Genomic DNA, 16314 nt, shown 5'->3' with positions numbered 1-16314 from the left:
AGCTCGTGTTTACCATCAGCGTTCTGTGTCGCTGATGTTGTTGACTGGAAAAAAATAAATAAATCAATCAATCACTCCATAGCATGGCAATGGCAAATTAGATTTACACATGCTAAAGCCAGAGCCTTGAATTACAACATAATTGTATCAGTGTCAAACATTCACTGACACAGCTGGCTCACTAAGCAAAGCTAGCCCACGGCCTGACTGCAGCCATGTACCCCCTCCTTGGGCCCGCGGAGGTGGCAGGGTTTGGGGCACGAGGCGGCGATTAAGTACATGTGCCCCCAGCCCCAGGGGTGGCCCCCACGACCATCCGCCAGTGCAAGGTTGGGGGGGACGCAGGACAGTGACCTTCTCCGTGCCCTCTGCTTGAGCTCTGAGCCTGCAGGGAGATGGGGTGCAGCACCCTGGGACTCGCCACAGCTCGAGGCTTCACAAGGGACACTGGGGGGGCACAAAACCCTGCAGGAGATCCTGAGGCCCACCAGCCCCAGCTGGGACACACCGGCTGCGGGTGCTGGCTGTGCCCAGGGAGCTGCTGGCAGGTGGCACCCCTGGCACCACACACACTGCCCAGGGAGATGTGGTGGCCGACCCACAGCCCCCCTGCCTGGCCAGCTCCGCCAGGGGGGCGAGCACACACCCCACGGCTGCATTACAGCCTGGCTCTGCTGCGCATTAACCGCCACGCAATTGCTTTGTACTTCCAATTTACATGTATTTTCCTTGCGGAGCCCCAGACGTGCCTGGCGGTGTGCGGCTCACCTCAGCGCCTCTGCCCTGCCTCGGGGCGACGTCTTCCTGCTGCCAAGGCACCACCTCTGCACCTCCACCTCGGCAGGGCTGCGGCTGCCATGCTGCCAGCAACGCTCATGCCTCGTGCCATGCCCTGCAGCCACCAGCCAGACCGGGCAAGGAGGCTGAGAAACCAGGGATTTTGGGGCAGAGCCAAGCCCGGGCATTTCACAGCACCCTCCTGTGCGCAGAACCACCACCCAGCCACAGCTGGTCTCCATTGAGTCCAAAGCGTTTATCCACCAGGAACGGTGACACTCGGGGGCTTCAGGCGGGCCAGGGAAGAGCCGCTCAGCCCACAGCCGCGGTGGGCAGCACCTACATCCCCATGTAGGTGCCCCGTGGAGGGATGAGCCCAGCAGCTGCCACGCGCTTTTCACTTGTTAGGAAGTTGAAGGTTGCACATGCGTTTGGCTGTGAAATAGAAGAGGGAGGGAGTGAAGCCCCAGTCCTCTGGCAGGAGACACAGCCCTTCCCATGGGGCACAAGACCCCCCTCCCCCTGGCCCATCCCCAGACAGCCAGAGTCTTAGGGCGCACAGGGGGTGCTCCCAGTGTCACCACTCCCCCTTCACTGGGGCGCTGCCTGCGCACACTCCTCTTGCTCACCGTGTCCTGCACCTCCACAGCGATCCCGCACTCCCGCATCTGCTTCAGCATGGCGGGGTGGAGCCGCTCCACCCTGTCTCCTGTGCCCAGCACCAGGATCTCTGCAACCGGGACACGACCACAGGCAAGGGTGAGCAGCTCGGCCTGCCTCGGCCCAGACCTGCTCTCCCTGCAGGGAGCAGCAGCTCCCCCACAGCAGCCCAAACAAGGGGGAAGCCTGCCCTGCTGTGCCCCTCCTGCCCCACTGTGCCACTCCAGCTGCAGCTGCAGAGCAGAAGGATGCCAAAAGCAGCTCCTTCCCCCAAAACGCTGGCCGGGCGCTGTGGGGTGGGCTGGGGCAGAGCTATGCTGGCCCCAAGGGGCAGCCAAACCCCTGCAGCCTGGCACAGCCCAGGGCCTCGGCTGCCCCACGTACCTATTTGGGGCTCCAGCAGCCGGAATAGCGACAGACTCTCATGTGAGATGTCCCTGTAGGAGCCAACCTGTGGGGACACCAAGGGCACTGAGCGGGGCAGACTCCCCCGGGGTGGGGGGCCAAGCAGCCCCTGCCCCGTCACCAGGCACTCACGTTCCACTGGAGGATGGCGCGGGGCAGGACGGCGCAGGGCCCCACCACCAGGTCCCCGCTGATGGTGAAGCCGCGGCTGGTGTAGCCCTCGATGAACATGGTGTTGGGGGACTCGGGCTCCAGCACCGTCACCCGCGTCCGCTGGTAGAGCTCGTCGTCCGCCGGGGTGAGGCGGTGAGCCCGGCATGGCACCCTGCGGGGACGGGGAGCGGTTCACACACGTGGGGCCCACGACCAGCCCCACAGCTGCCCTACAGCGGACCCACAGCGAGCCCCACGGCCACCCCACGGCAGCTCCACAGTGAGCCCCACGGCCACCCCACAGTCATCCCACAGCAGCCCCACAGAGATCCCCACGGAGATGCCCGCAGAGATACCCATGGGCACCCCCCAGCGATCCCCACTGCCGCCCCAAGGCCACCCCACAGCGATTCCCGTCCGCCCCACGGCCACCACCCCCCAGGGCTCTCCCCCGCCCACCCCCAAGGTGACAGCCCCGGTGCCGGTGCTGGTGCCCGTACCCTCCCGCCGCCCGCCGTGCCGCCGGGCCCAGCAGCCGCAGCGCCGCCACCGCCATGGCCGCCACCGCCGCCGGAAGCGCAGAGCGGCCCCGCCCCCGGCGCGCGCCCCGCCGCGCCCCCTGGCGGCCACCGCCGGCGCCGCGGGCAGCCCCGGCGCCACCGGGCTGGGACAGCGGCACCGGGGGCGGGCGCGGGGCCGGCCCGGGGCTCCCCCTCCTGCCGGGGGGCGGCGGGAGGGACACACACACACACCCCTCCCCACCTCACCCGCACCCGGACCCCGGCACGCCCCGACCTGGTGCGCCCGGGGCGGGCTGCGGCCGGCGCCGGAGCGAAACCGAAAGCGGCCCTGGCGACGGGGCGGGGAGCGGCACGGCGGGTGCGGGGCTGCGCTGCCCCGGCGGCGCCGGGGGTCCCGCCCGGGGAGTCCCGATCCCCGCCACCGGGAGGGCCGCCGACCGGCCCGGGCTGCTGCGCCGGAGGCTGCGGGGCCGGAGGTGAGAGGGGAGCGGGCGGCTCCCGGCCCCGGGTCCCCGCCACCCCGCGGGCGGCCGGGCCGGGCGGCGGGAGGGAGCGGGACCGGGGCTCGGCTGCGCTCCCGTCCCGCAGGCGCGGGGCGCCCGCCGGTCCCCGCGCCCGGCCCCGGGGTGCAGGGGGAGCCCGGGGGTCCCCGCCGCCCGCCTGGCCCCGCCGGTGCCCCGGGGCTCGGCGCGGCTCCCCGGCCTCCCCGTGCCGGCTCTGCCCTGGTCCTGCGTCTCCGGCGCGGCGTGGGGCGGCTGCTGCCGGTCGGGGTGAGCCCCCCCCGAGCCGCCGCCGTGACTTCCCCGCACCGAACCCGCGGGCTGCCGGGTTCCCCCTCTGCCCCGTGCCACAGCCGGTGGGGCGGGTGGCAGAGGACTGGGGGCTCAGAGGGCTGCCATGGGGCTCAGGACATGCGTCCCCCACCCCGTGACACCCACCCGGGGTCGGCCAGAGCCCCAACACCACGGGGGTTACCGGGAAGTGCCCCGGCGTCGGCAGTGGGGCTTTTCCCTCTGCCATGCCATGTCGTGCCATGCCACGGTGGGCAGGTGTCAGCCATCACCAGCACACCACGGACGGGCACCCTTGCTCGACGGCGGGGCGCCGAGTCCCCCTTGGCGAGCACCGTGTGAGCACTGCGTGGGGCCAGTGGGGTTCCCCGCACAGTTTCACTTCCCCCCATGGCGGGCGCCCGGCAGCAGAGGGCTGGAGGCGCCGGCGGCAGCGGGGGCCATGCCGTGCCGCCGCCGGGGTGCAGGTGCCGGGGCGGGTGCCCTCCCTTGGGGACGGCTCAGGTTTCCGGGGGCTGCCGGGCTGGCACCAGATGCTCCAGCCCCACCGGGGCTTTGTTCGGAGCCGTTTCCTTTTGGCTCGGCCGCGCCGCCCTCCCCTTGGCACCCAGCCCGCAGCACAACCCCAGCCTCTCCCGGCACCCCCGGCCACAACTGGCCTGGCTGTGGCCCCCACGCAGCTCCTCCGCCCCGGTCTCTGCCGGTAAGTCATCCTCTCCCCTCCTTGGCCCACCGGCTGCCCTGGGGTCGGGGTGGCATGGTGGCGGTGGCCCCCGTCATTTCATGGCGCCAGCGCGGGCAACGGAATCCCAAAAGCAGCTGTCCCCGCTGTGCCCAGCTGCCCTGGGGTTTCGTTACCCGCGCTCCCGCCCCTGCCTCGCCCCCCACCCCGCTGCCCACCGCCGCCCCATGCCAGGCCAGGCACGGGGCGAGAGCCGCTCGCCCCCCTCCAGCCCCTCCGTGGGGCTGGGGCACTGCGTGGGGGCCACGCTGGGAGAAAGGGGTTGTGGGGATGGGGGATCGACGGCGCCCAGCATCGCAGCTCAGCCCCCCCCCGTCCCAGGGCTGGGGGCTCTCCGCCATCTCGTGCCACCAATGGCTAAAAATAGCAGCTGGCTTCCTGGGGACTAACCGCCGGGGTGAGCGTGCTGAGCGGCTGCCGGCCGCAGGGTGGATGTGGCCACCTGCGCCGGGGCAGCATGGGTCATGAGATGCTGCACGAGCTTCCTGCCACCACCAGCCTGCGCCGGGCTCCCCACAGCCCCCCCAGCCGTGGTGAGCCGGCAGCGGCGAGCGGTGCCCGGGCAGGATCCATACCCCAGAGAGAGAGAGAGAGACAGAGACAGAGAGAGACAGCTTTGGAATGACACGATCACTCCCGCTGAGCAGGCAGCCAGAGAGCCATCGGGGATGTCGTGTCTGTCCAAAGCTCTTTCGGCACCGCTGAGAGCCCCCACCTCTGGCCACCACACTGTCTGCAGGGATCCCTGGTGCTGGGGGGATGGGGACGGATTGATCCTGGAGCCCACCAAGCAGTGGCACAACGTCCAAGCACGCTCCCAGCCCACGCTGGTGTGTGTCCATCCCCCCGGCCAGGCAGGGGTCCCGGGTGGCTCCTGCCCTGCGGACAGTCAGCAGTTGGTCTGGTGTGAGCAGCGATTCTCAGATCACCTCTTGGCTGTGGGTGGTGCAGGGAGCACCCCGCCGGGGCACATACCCGCACTGCCGGCAGGGTGGGGGACACGCAGCACCCACCCCCCCAGCTGAGGGACATGTCCCCACTCCTGACCCAGGGCAGTGGGTTCGCACTGGCTGCAGAGCTGCTCAGGGAGCCCTGAATGGATTCCTGCGTTCCCGGCAGAGACCACGCAATGGGCCATGCTGCCAGGATCTGCCCTTGTCCCGGCCCCCCCGTGCATACAAGCCCCGGAGGAACCGGTTTGGTCCCTGCGGGCAGAGCGGCCCCCCCGGCCCTGCGGGGAGGGCAGGAAGGGAAGGGCAGGGAGGGAGGTCCCCCACTCCCCGGGGACACGTGCTCCCCACCACTGCGGGGGGGTTGGCGCTTCCCGGATACCGCTCCCCACCAAGCTGGCACGGGGCTAGGTGCGTGCCAGGCCATTGCCACCATCCGCAGGTTGGAGCCAGCTTTGCCTGCAGCCCTGGAGGGAGCAGCAGCCCCCGCCACCTCCCTGCCGATGAGACAGGCTGAGAGAGCTGGGGTTTGGAAAAGAGAACGCTCCAGGGAGACCTTATTGTGGCCTTTCAGTACTCAAAGGGGGCCTACAGGAAAGATGGGGACAAACTTTTTAGCAGGGCCTGTTGTGATAGGACAAGGGGCAATGGTTTAAAACTAAAAGAGGGCAGATTTATACTAGATACACGGAAGACGTTTTTTTACAATGGGAGTGGTGAAACCCTGGCCCAGGTTGCCCAGAGAGGTGGTGTATGCCTGGAAACACTCAAGGTCAGATTGGACGGGGCCCTGAGCAACCTGGTCTGGTTGAAGATGTCCCTGCTCATTGCAGGGAGTTGGACAAGATGGCCTTTAAAGGTCCCTTCCAACTCAAACTATTCAGTGATTCTACGCCTGCTCTGTTCAGGGCCCAGCCCCCCCCCGCAAACTTGTGCTTGAGACACGGCTGCTGCAGAGGAGCTCAGCTCTGCAGACGCAATCAAGACCACGATGGCACCATGAAACAGTTCCCATCTCCTTCCTCCCGGGGCTGATGAGCAGGAAGGCGCTGGGCGGGAGGGCAGCTCCCTGTGGCCACCCCTCTCACAGGGGGTGTCTGGGGCAGGGGCTGGGAGAAGAGCACGGTGGTGACAACCCGATGCCCACACGTCCACCATGCCGAACCCAGCCACCGCCGCACACCGCACCTTGCCAGTGCCGCTGGTTCTCCTCAGCCGGCCTGTTCCGAGCCCGGGGGGCCCTGAGGCCAGGCCGCCCAGCCCGGGGTCGCTCTGTGCTCGCAGCCAGGGTCCGCCTTACGCCCTCCGGTCCTCGGCTGCCCCTTCCCGGCTCGCCACTCCCACTATGGCGGCGCCGCGCTGCTCGCCACGCACATCATGGCGGCGGCGCCGCGCCCGTTACCCCCAAGATGGCCGCCCTGCACCGCCCAACCCGCCCCCAAGATGGCTGCCCGCTGATGTCACTTCCGGCCAGTGCCGGCCGAGCCGGTAGCCAGGCTCCCATGGAGGCGGGCGAGGGTCGGCCGGGCTTGGCAGCCACGCTGCGGGCGCTGAACGGAGCGCTGGGGCGGCCCGAGGGGCTCTGCGTGAAGGAGAGCGGCGCCCGCAACCTGCGGCACCGGGACTTCCTGGCGCCGCGGGCCGCGCTGAACGCCGCCTTCCCCGGGGGGCAGGTAGGCCGCGGCGGCGCGGGCAGGCCGCGGGGGCGGGTGACTGTGGTGGTGGGCGGGGTCTAAGATGAAGGGGCGGAGCTTGAGCCGAGGGGGCGGGGTCTGCGCGGAAGGGGCGTGTCCCGCGGCGGGCCACGTGCGGGCGGGGCACTGACTCCTTCTCGCCCGGCAGGTGCCCGCTGACATCATGTCGGGCGTGACGTCATTAGGAGGCCCGGGGGTGCTGGAGGTGCGGGGCTGCCAGGAGACGCCGGCGGGGCTGGCGGTGCAGCTGCGGCGCCCCGAGGCCTTCCGTCGCCTGCTGGGGTCCCCATCCGTCCCGTCCCCGTCGCCGCCCCCGTCGGGGCCGCGGGTGGTGCTGCACTGCCCGGCCCTGCGCCGCCCCGCCGCCCTGCGGCCCCGCCACCTCCGCCCGCTCTTGCTGGCCGACCACCTGGCCCAGCTGCTGCGCGCCCAGGGGTGAGTGCCTCGCCCCCGCCCCGCTGCCCGGCCCCGAGCGGCCACCACCCGCCTCTCCCTCTCCCCCAGGGTCGGCGTCCGCCTGGTCCCTGCCCTCCCCGAGGAGGGGAGCCGAGAGGTCCTGCGGCAGCTCCGCATCGACTGGCCCTCCAGCTCCGGCAGCTTGGCCCTCCTTGACGCCATCTCGGCCTTGAAGCAAGCACTGGGCCGGTCCCCCTGTGCCGCAGCCTGTGAGCAGGCGCCAGGCGCAGCTGCGCTGCCCGAGGATGTCATCTGTAAAGTGCACTTGAAGAGCTTCGTGGAGGAGCAGGGCTTGGTGGGCTACGACCCCAACCTAGACGTCCTTCTCGGTGAGCCTCACGTGCACAGCGCTGTGACAGCGGAGGGCGATCGGCTGCAAACAGTCCTGTTCCCTTTTTTCCAATTGTTTTTAGAGAACATAAGGGGCATTTAGATCCAAACTGCGTTCTCCTCTTACTCCCCTTCAGTCTGGTTTGAGCCAGAAACGCAGACAGCTTGGGGCAGACCCGATGGGGCAGGATGGCGGGGGGTGGCAAGCCCTCGTGTCCCGCTCTGAGTGTCCTTCCTCCTTTCAGTGACGGAGGAGAAGCTGCGGTCCCTGGCTGAGCTGCAGCAAGCTGTTCTGCAGTGCACGGTGAGTGATCCTGTGGCGCTGCCTGCCTTTCGCTTTCGAGACCTCATTTCCTTCTGTCACGCAACGGTGTGTGACCTCCCTGCTGTGCTCTGCTGCAGGCTGAAGGCCAGGGGAGCTGCTGCAGCAGCATTGTGCACGTGGTGAGCTGCGAGGAGGAATTCCAGCAGCAGCAGCTGGATCTGCTCTGGAGGATTTTGGATCCAGGAGCCCACACGGCTTTGCAGGTGAGGAGCCTTTCGCCCTCCTCACTGTGGCCCCCAGCGTCCTTGCGCTCAGCCAGCCTCCTTCAATCCCCGCAGCGAATGCGGAGGCCCAGCCTTGCCCCCTTGTGAGGCTTCCCTGTCCCTTGGCGGCCCCTCCACGCTCTTGCCAAGGTGGTGGAGCAGCCTCTCTGCCCTTGGGATTTCAGCGCTGAAGGAGGGGCAGGAGAAGACTGCGGGGACAGGGCTGGAACGGGGCTGGTTTTAGCCCACTTCTCCTGCACTGTGTTTTGGTGGAACTTCTGAGTCTTTGACCCCAGCCCCGGCCTCGCCTCTGTCTTTCAGAAACACCTTGTCTGTGGGCCAGTGAAGGTGACAAACCCCTCATCGCCCATCGGGGCAGACCAGTACTTCCAGTAAGTCGGTGTGTAGCGAGGTGCCTGCTGTGCTGCTCCCCTGCCAAGGCCTGCCTGTGCTCTGCCCGGCCTCGTGGGCACCCCGGCAGCCACGCTGCAGCGCTGAGCGAGCCGGTGGCACATGGAGACTTCCGTGCAGTCCCTCCATTCTGTTTTTCCGTGGCCTCAGGGCTGTGTTGAGAGGACTGGAGGGGCAGAATGGAGCCACAGGGTCCTCCCCAGTCCTAGTGGCCTCTTCCAGCAGTGCTGCTTTGTGGCCCTCTGTGATGCCGGGAGGAAAGGCGGCAGCAGCAGGAGCCGAGCACCGTGGTAGTGCAGGATGGTATCTCCCTGCCTTCACACGTTACTGGATGGCCCTGGTGTGGGGACGGCCCTTTCTCAGCCAAAAGGCAGAGCCTGTGCCCAGCACAGCGGCTTCCTTGTGGCTCTCTCCAGGCAGTGGCACAAGGGGCTACCCACGGGGTGGCTGTCCCTGCCCCGCTCCTGGAGGTTTTGTACAGCTTTTGCTTGGCTGGGTCGCTGCTGCAGCTGGGGTGCCCTGAGCAACCTGAAGGCTGGGGGAGCCCTGGGATGCTCTCTGGAGCCAGCTCAGCCCAGGGGTGGTGGCTGTGAGTGTCCCTGTTCCTCCCAGGCTCCGAAAGCACCAGATGTACGAAGCCTCCGTGATGAAGTATGGGGAGCTTGCAGAAGGTGAGGGTTTGCTCTGTGGCTCTACACGGATGCTGCTCCGTCCCTGTCTCCGCTGCTCCCACGGGTCTCCCCACCTCACCTGTGTGTTTGCAGCCAGTGGGGCTCTCCCCTACACAGCGGTCCCTCTCCCCTCCACGATGGAGCCGGGTGCTGACCTTGCTGGGGGGAAGGCGTCTAAACTGGGACACCAGCACAGAGCAGCACCCGCAGATGGGGGCCGGGGCCAGGGGAGCCTGGTGGTCCCCAGCTTCCACCAGAGCCCCCTGGCCCCAGTGGGGGTTCCTGCCTGGGCGCTGGGGGTGACACTACATGGGAATGGAGCGAGCTGCGCGTGATGCCACCTGTGTTCTCCACAGATGAGGCCTGGACTGAGGTGATCGATACCCTCACAGTGGCTGCCATCAGGTTTGAGATGCTGAGCACTGCCCACCGGAGTCAGGTAGGACAGCGGTTTGTGCAGCGTGAGGCAGACGAGCCGTGGGAATACCAGAGCAGCAGCCTGGACTGCGACTTCTCCCTGCCCTCAGATCACCCTGGACCTGGAAGACAGCAGCATCTCCACAAAGGGAACCAAGAGCGGTGCCTTTGTGATGTACAACTGTGCCCGGCTGGCCACGCTCTTCGACACCTACCAGCGGGCTGTGGAGCGGGGTGAGCGCCAGCCCCACGACCCTCCTCTAACAGCTGCTCCTGGGCTGTTCTTCACACCTGGAGCCACAGGGGCTTCTCTGGGCACAACAGTCTCCCACCTCCTTTCCAGGCACGTACCCACCTCGGCCACCAGCATCAGAACTGAATTTTTCCTGCCTCCGGGAAGAGGTGTGCGCCGAGAAGGGGAATGCGGGGACCTGTGTGCCCTCAGCTCCGGTGATGGATGCTGCTGGCCCAGGAGGATCCGCCCCTCTCCGACACACGTAATCTTTTCGCAGGGTGAGTGGCTCCTGCTCTTCAACTATCTCCTGCCCTTCCCTGAAGTCCTGCAGCAGGCAGCGCAGCTGCCCCCACCCAGCAAAGGGATCCGGATCACAGCCAACACAGAGATGGTAAGCGCCACTTGCTAGAGCACCCATGGGTGCTGCTCCAACAGTCCCAGCCCAGGGCAAGGCTCCATACTGGCAGAGTGCTGCCCACTGGTGAGCGACACAGGCGCAGTGCCGAGGGAAGAGGAAGAGAACGCAACACCCCCGGGGCTGCTCCTGCTGTGCTTGGGGTGGGGAAGGGCCTGGGGCCAGCCAGACCCTGCCACGCCAGAACGTTTCTGTCTTGCAGGTGTGCAAGTTCTTGATCCAGCTCAGCATGGATTTCAGCTCCTACTACAACCGGGTCCACGTCCTGGGGGTGAGTAGGACGTCCTGGGCTGTCGGCTGGCACTGCAGTCCTCCCTGGGGCTGGACTGCAGTTGTGGGGCTTTGTGGTGCCAATGGCGTGATGCAGCCCCACACCATCCCCTCAAGGATGCACACGCAGGGTGCAGAGGCAGCAATGCCTCTAGGGCCAGCACGTCAAGGGGAAATATGGCCACCAGCCCCAGGTCGCTGCCTTTCTCCCTGCAGGAGCCATTCCCTCACCTCTTTGACCAGATGTTTGCCCGCCTCCAGCTGCTGGGAGCAGTGAGGGACGTGTTCCACAGTGCCCTGGCAACACTGCACCTCCCTCCTCTCAGCCAGATCTGAGCCACCACTGAAGAGCTGCGCCACGGTGTGACAGGCACCAGGACAATGTGCCACAAGGGGAAGGACAGGGCACGTCCTCCCTGTCAGGGCGAGGGGCTGCCCCAGGGAGCCAGGGGACACCTCAGCCCCACAGAGACGCTTTCCCTCCCCCTGCCCCTGAGTTCTGAGGGTTTGGCTACCTGCACCCCGCAGCTGTGCCCAGTGTGGGAGATGGGTGCATCTGCCACGTCCGCACCAGCAGCACCCCGCAAGTGGGGCTGGGGGGTACTGGGGGAGGCAGCACTGGGGACCAGTCACCACAAAGCCAGGCACCAACCTCACATCCCTTAAAGCCGTTTATTGAAGGTCGCTCCGTGCTGGCAGGGAGCTCCTGAGGCTCAAGGCTCCTGTCGGGCCCTGGGCCAGGCCCTAACACCGGGGTCCAATACATTTGTTGCTGGACAAACGCTGTGTGTGTCTGACCCCTAGAGAGCACCTTGCCCCAGGCGGGGCTGAGGCCGCCTGCAGCTTGTTGTGCTGGGGGCTGCGGCTGCGCAGGACAACCTCGAGGCAGCACTTGAAGGGCTGCTCTGAGGAAGAGGGGGGGCTGGCGCAGACGCGTGACACACCTTGGGCTGCTGCCCCTCGCCCTGCAGGGTGCTGCTGCAGAGGGTCAATGTCCCCGCTCAGCAGAGTCCCCAGCACCGCAGGGACAGGGCTGTCACACAGGGCAGCAGCACAAGGCTGCAGCCGGCCACATGCCACACCAGTGCCCCGCTGGTCTTGGCCTCCTGCTGCCCTTGAGCCCCCAGGGCTGGGCACAGCGCTCAGCGCCCTCCCAAGCAGGTTCCTTTCAGGGACCAGGGCTAGAAAGCCTGTACACGGGTCCCTCACACCTTGGGGAGAAGGAACTTCTCCTGGGCAGGGTGGGCTGATGTCCCCACTCCTTTATTGCTTGGGGGACCACAGGCTGGTCCAGGAATGGGGTACATCTGCCTTTGCCCCCAAGTTCACCAGCCTTGGGCACCGCAGATGTGGCTGTGCTGTCCCCAAAAGAGCCAAACACGCCCGTCCCCTCAACAGGGGACCCATCATCAGGCAGGCTGGGACAGGGGCTGCGGTGAGGGGCAGAGCAGAGGGGCAGGGTACCCTCCCCAGGCAGGCAGGGAGCCGGGTGTGCTGCACACGCCTGCCCCGTTAGTGTGGAGCCTCCTGTGGAGGGGTCTCCAGGGGGGCTGTGCCGCGCAGCATCTCCAGCCCCTGCCCGCAGAGCACGCAGTAGTAGTGGAGCTCCCCCCCGGCCTCCCCCACCTCCCAGCAGTCCACCTCGGCCAGGTCGGGCACGTGGAAGAAGGTGGTGCTGAGAGCGTCCAGCCCACCTGGGCCCCGGCGCCACAGCGTCAGGCGCTGGTCCACCGAGGCGGAGAGCAGCAGGTCCGGCCGCAGCACCCGGATCCCCGTGACGTGGGCGGCGTGGGCGCAGGGCCTGGCCACCCGCTCCAGGACACGCAGGCAGGTCCCTGCTGAGCCCTCGCCCCTGCCCAGCGCCACCTCCAGCAGGCAGACGTGGATGGAGCCGTCGTCACTGCCACTGGCCACCAGGTACCGTCCCTCTGGTGTCTCATGGACGTGGAGGCTGTTCACACCGCAGCTGTGGGCCATGATGGTGAGCAGCGGGGCGCCCAGGGCTGGGAAAACAGGCTCAGTCAGGAGAGTGATTCTCACCTTGGTTGAAGGGAAGAGAGTAGACACCAGCGTGGCCTCTCTCAGGAAAAAGAGGAACCACCATCAGCTGCACCCACCCAGGGGCTGCATCTCTCCCTCCGCTCGGCGCAGGGCATCTGCCGCGTCCGCAATGGGGCTGGTGATGTCCCAGAAGGCGATGCTGCCATCGGTGGCCGCACTGCACAGGAGGTGCCTCCTAGAAGGGAGGTGTTGGGGGAGCCTCCGGCCACAGCCCTGTGGTGGGCAGCCCCAAGCGCCCCCACTGAGATCTGGGGAAGCGGCAGAACCACCCCCGCAGACCGAGATCTCCCTTCCCTCCACCTGCTGAGCTGCCAGCTGCCGTCCCTGCAAGGATGAACACCCCTCCCCAGGGCCCCAGCGGCTGCAGCGCAGCATTCGGTGCTCACCTCTCCCCTCCTGCCCGCACGTGCAGGAACGCCTCCACCTTCAGCACGCAGCGCTGGTGGTGAAACGACTCCGCCACCAGCACCAGCTTCCGGGCGGCCTCCAGCAGCCCAAAGACCCTGTGATGGAGCAGAGGGCAGTCGGCCATGGGAGAAGGGGGCTCCTGGTGCCTCTGCCCCCACTTTCCACCACACGCCATCCTGCTCCCGGCTCAGAGCCGGCCACATCCATGGCCGCAGCTTCCCCTGCGAGCCTGCTCTGCTCCCATCGCCAGCCCCAGCTCCGCTCTCCCTGCCAGGCCCCACGATGGCTCCTCACCGGACCGATGCATCGCTGCAGGCAGCAGCCAGGAACTTCCAGGGTGTTGGCAGCTGCTCAGTGCTGGTCCCAGGCACGACCGAGAGGGACATGTACCTGCAGCAAACACATGATGCTTACTAACACCTCGGTGACACCTGTGGCCCCAGGGAGGCAGGTGGCCCAGCAGAGCAGCCCGAGCCCCACACACGACACGGCTACAAGCACTTGGAAGAGGCATGAGGAAAGATTGAGCCTTTCCCTAACTCTGAAGAGCCCTTGAGGCCCAGCCACTGGGCACACGACACCACGGATGAGCACATGAAGCCACACCAGCTCCTTCTGCCTCAGCTGAGCCCACAGCTGCACAGAGCGGAGACCCCAGCGCCTTTCCCAGCACCCTCCCGGATCGTGGTCACTGCTAACCCTGCCTCAGGCAGTTCCTGAGCATCACCTCGTCTCCGGGTCCATCTTGACGAGCTTGTGCCTGTTCTTCTTCCGCTCCCAGTGCTCATCCAGCCGGTGAGAGGCCACATGGATGACTTGGCAGGCCACAGCACTCTCGGAGGCTGGGTCCCCAGTACACAGTAGCCGGTAGCACTCAATCTGCGCCCGGCCACCCGCAGAGAAGAGCAAGGCAGACAAACCCTTGTCACCGAAGCCCTTGTCACCAGGTCCAGTGGGGCCGGCCAGCGCCAGTGCCCTCACGCTTGAAATGTGGTCGCTGAGCCGGGCGAGGGGTACGGCTGCCCGAGAATGCTCGCTGAGCGCCAGGACACAGGCCGTGGTGTCCTCGCTGCCAGTGACAAAGACGTTAAGGGTGGCATGGCCAAGCACCTCCACCGCCCCCAGGCGCCGCACGCAGGCGATCTCCCGCCCATGCAGGGACGCCAGGAGCACCTGCTGCTCGCAGGGCTCAGCCTCACGGTTGTACAGCATCACGTCCCCACACTTGATGAAAGCGAAGGCCTCGGCCGAGGGGCTGCTCCAGTAGCTCCAGGAGCGGTGCCCTCCGCCGCAGGGGATGCAGTGGAGGTTCTCACCAGTCCTGCTGCTCCACACCACAAAGTTGTCAGCATGAAAGCCCAGTATGAGCAGGTCCCCGTCTGGGGTGAAGCGCAGCTCCTCGATCCACTGCAGCCCTTTGCAGGGCCTGTGCTTCCGCAGGACCTCCAGCTGCTGGCCCTGCAGGCAGAGCTGGCGATAGACACCGTCCCGGCCAGTGCTGTAGATGTAGCCCTTATGGCAGGCCACTGAGGTCACCCCCGTCTTCCCGTGGAGCCCAAAAAGCATGGACACCGGGGCCTCAAGGGGAAGAGCCTCTTTGTGCAACAAGCAAGAGGGCTCCAACTCGCTGCCGGAGTCTTTGTCAACTAAGTCGGTGCCACCATTGGTGATGCTGGTGCTTTCCACAGCTTGCCCTGGGGAGCTGCTGCAAGGGAAGAGGAGGAGGGAGCCCCGGCGATCCCCGCAGACCAGGAGCCCCCCCTGGGGCAGGAAGGCCGCGCAGGTGTGCCAGCGCTGCTTGCAGGGCGGCAGCAGGTACCGTCCCCTCAGCTGCACCCGGGGTGCCTGCCTGGGGCAGTGGGTGACGTCCAGCCAGAGCATCTCCCCGTCGGGCCCAGAGGCCAGGAGGGCGACGGTGTTGGGGGGCTGCCCGGGGCGGGGGGCCCAGCCCAGCCCGCGCACGGCCCCCTCGAACGGCCTCAGCTCGGCAACGGCCCCGGGGTGACCCAGGGCGAAGAGGAGGAGGCGCCCGTCGCCGCCACCCAGGGCGCAGAGCGCCTCGTCCCCGCCGGGCAGGGGGGCGGCCGCCAGCACCCCGCGGGACCCGCCGGCGGCGGGGGCGGGCAGCACCGGCACCCACCGCCCCGCCGCCGCCTCGTACGCCGCCAGCCCTCCCGCCTCGCCCAGGGCCAGCACCCGCCGCGGCCCCCCCAGCAGCACGGCCCGCGGCCGGTCCGGGGCCCCCAGCGCCGCCGCCACCGCCGGGGCCGCCCGCCGGGGCTGCCAGAGCCGGACACCACCGTCGTCGCCACCGGTGGCGAGGCGGCCGCCGGCGGCTTTCAGGGCCAGGGCGCGCAGGGCCCCGCGGTGTCCCCGCCGCGCCCACCGCACCCCGCCGCCGCCGTCCCACTCCAGGCAGGCGCCGTCCTCCCCGGCGCTGACCGGGCACGGTCCCCGCAGCCCCACGGCGGCCACCCGCGCCCCGTGCCCGTAGCACACCAGCAGGCAGGAGCCGTCCCCGTCCCCGTCGCCCAGCTCGCCCACCGCCCACAGCCGCACGCTACGGTCCTCGGAGGCGGAGGCCAGCAGCCCCCGCGGCGCCGAGTAGCAGAGCGCCAGCACCGCTCCCCGGTGCCCGAGCAGCCGCCGCCGCGGGGCCGCCGCGGCCGCCGCCCGCCACACCACCACGGCCCCCGCCGCCGTCCCGGCCGCCAGCGCCAGCCGCCCCCAGCCCGTGCCCGCCAGCGCGGCGCAGCGCAGCGCCCCGGCCCCGCCGCAGCTGGCCCGCCGCAGCCAGCGCCCGCCGCCCCGCCACTCGTACAGCCCCACGCTCCCGCCGCCCAGCGCCAGCGCCAGCCGCCCGCCCGCCGCCCACCGCGCCTCCCACACCCGCGCCCCCACGTCCCGCGCCCCGCCGCCGCCGCAGGCCGCCAGCCGCCCCCCGCCGCCCCGCACCGCCAGCACCGCCAGCCAGCGCCCGCCGAAGGCCGCCACTCGCACCACCGGGCCGGGGCCGGGCTCGGCCCGCAGCCCCTGCACGCTGGCCTCACGCAGCACGATCCGCCGGCCCGCCGCCGCCGCCGGCCCGCCGCCGCTCAGCCGGAACGCCGCCACCTCCGGGCCCGTGCCTGCGGGACATCGCGTCAGCCGCCGCCGCCGCCACCGGCCCCGCCGCCCGCCCCGGCCCCGGCCCCAGGCTCACCCGCCAGCAGCACGTCCCCCGCGAACTCCAGCGCCGTTACCGGCGCCACCAGCGCCGCCGACTCCATCTTGGTGCGTCCCACCCCCCGCCCCGAGAGCACGCGGAGGCACCGCCCCTCTCGCTCCACCCTTTATTGGCGCGCGACGCGGCCCCGCCCCCCCCGCCCAGCGCGGGAAAAGGCCACGTGCGCGCGGTCGGGCCCGCCGCCACTCCTGTC

The 16314-nt window shown here is 68.6% G+C and overlaps 3 protein-coding genes across 4 annotated transcripts; 1 reads left to right on the top strand and 2 right to left on the bottom strand.

Annotated features, from left to right (window-relative positions):
• Positions 1–81: 81 nt before the first annotated feature.
• Positions 82–2596, bottom strand: NDUFAF3 (NADH:ubiquinone oxidoreductase complex assembly factor 3). The gene is made up of 5 exons (XM_063348040.1): positions 2496–2596; positions 1975–2167; positions 1822–1888; positions 1407–1507; positions 82–1212 (listed from the first exon to the last, which is right to left on the bottom strand). Exons 1-5 carry the CDS (start codon positions 2549–2551, stop codon positions 1117–1119), a joined length of 513 nt encoding a protein of 170 aa, XP_063204110.1. The 5' UTR covers positions 2552–2596; the 3' UTR covers positions 82–1116.
• A 1662-nt stretch (positions 2597–4258) lies between these two features.
• On the top strand, positions 4259–11165 carry DALRD3 (DALR anticodon binding domain containing 3). 2 transcript variants are annotated; one of them, XM_063347559.1, is made up of 13 exons: positions 4279–6672; positions 6842–7128; positions 7198–7478; positions 7725–7783; positions 7882–8007; positions 8329–8399; positions 9031–9089; positions 9446–9528; positions 9617–9740; positions 9850–9908; positions 10019–10132; positions 10359–10427; positions 10643–11165. In XM_063347559.1, the coding sequence occupies exons 1-13, from the start codon at positions 6034–6036 to the stop codon at positions 10760–10762; spliced, it is 2091 nt and encodes a 696-aa protein (XP_063203629.1). In that variant the 5' UTR covers positions 4279–6033; the 3' UTR covers positions 10763–11165. The 2 variants fall into 2 exon arrangements, with proteins under 2 accessions (XP_063203630.1, XP_063203629.1); XM_063347560.1 differs by lacking the exons at positions 9031–9089; positions 9446–9528; positions 9617–9740; ... (2 more) ...; positions 10359–10427; positions 10643–11165 and adding an exon at positions 8569–9012 and having other exon boundaries at positions 4259–6672.
• Positions 11166–11379: 214 nt separating this feature from the next.
• WDR6 (WD repeat domain 6) lies at positions 11380–16287 on the bottom strand. Its single transcript, XM_063348187.1, has 7 exons — positions 16098–16287; positions 15827–16023; positions 13623–15778; positions 13190–13285; positions 12874–12990; positions 12544–12662; positions 11380–12429 (listed from the first exon to the last, which is right to left on the bottom strand). Exons 1-7 carry the CDS (start codon positions 16162–16164, stop codon positions 11939–11941), a joined length of 3243 nt encoding a protein of 1080 aa, XP_063204257.1. The 5' UTR covers positions 16165–16287; the 3' UTR covers positions 11380–11938.
• Positions 16288–16314: the final 27 nt, after the last annotated feature.

Source organism: Chroicocephalus ridibundus, chromosome 10 (genome assembly GCF_963924245.1).
Source record: "Chroicocephalus ridibundus chromosome 10, bChrRid1.1, whole genome shotgun sequence".
Taxonomy (NCBI): Eukaryota; Metazoa; Chordata; class Aves; order Charadriiformes; family Laridae; genus Chroicocephalus; species Chroicocephalus ridibundus.
The sequence above is the reverse complement of the archived record's forward strand: the minus strand, read 5'-3'. Positions and strand labels throughout refer to the sequence as shown.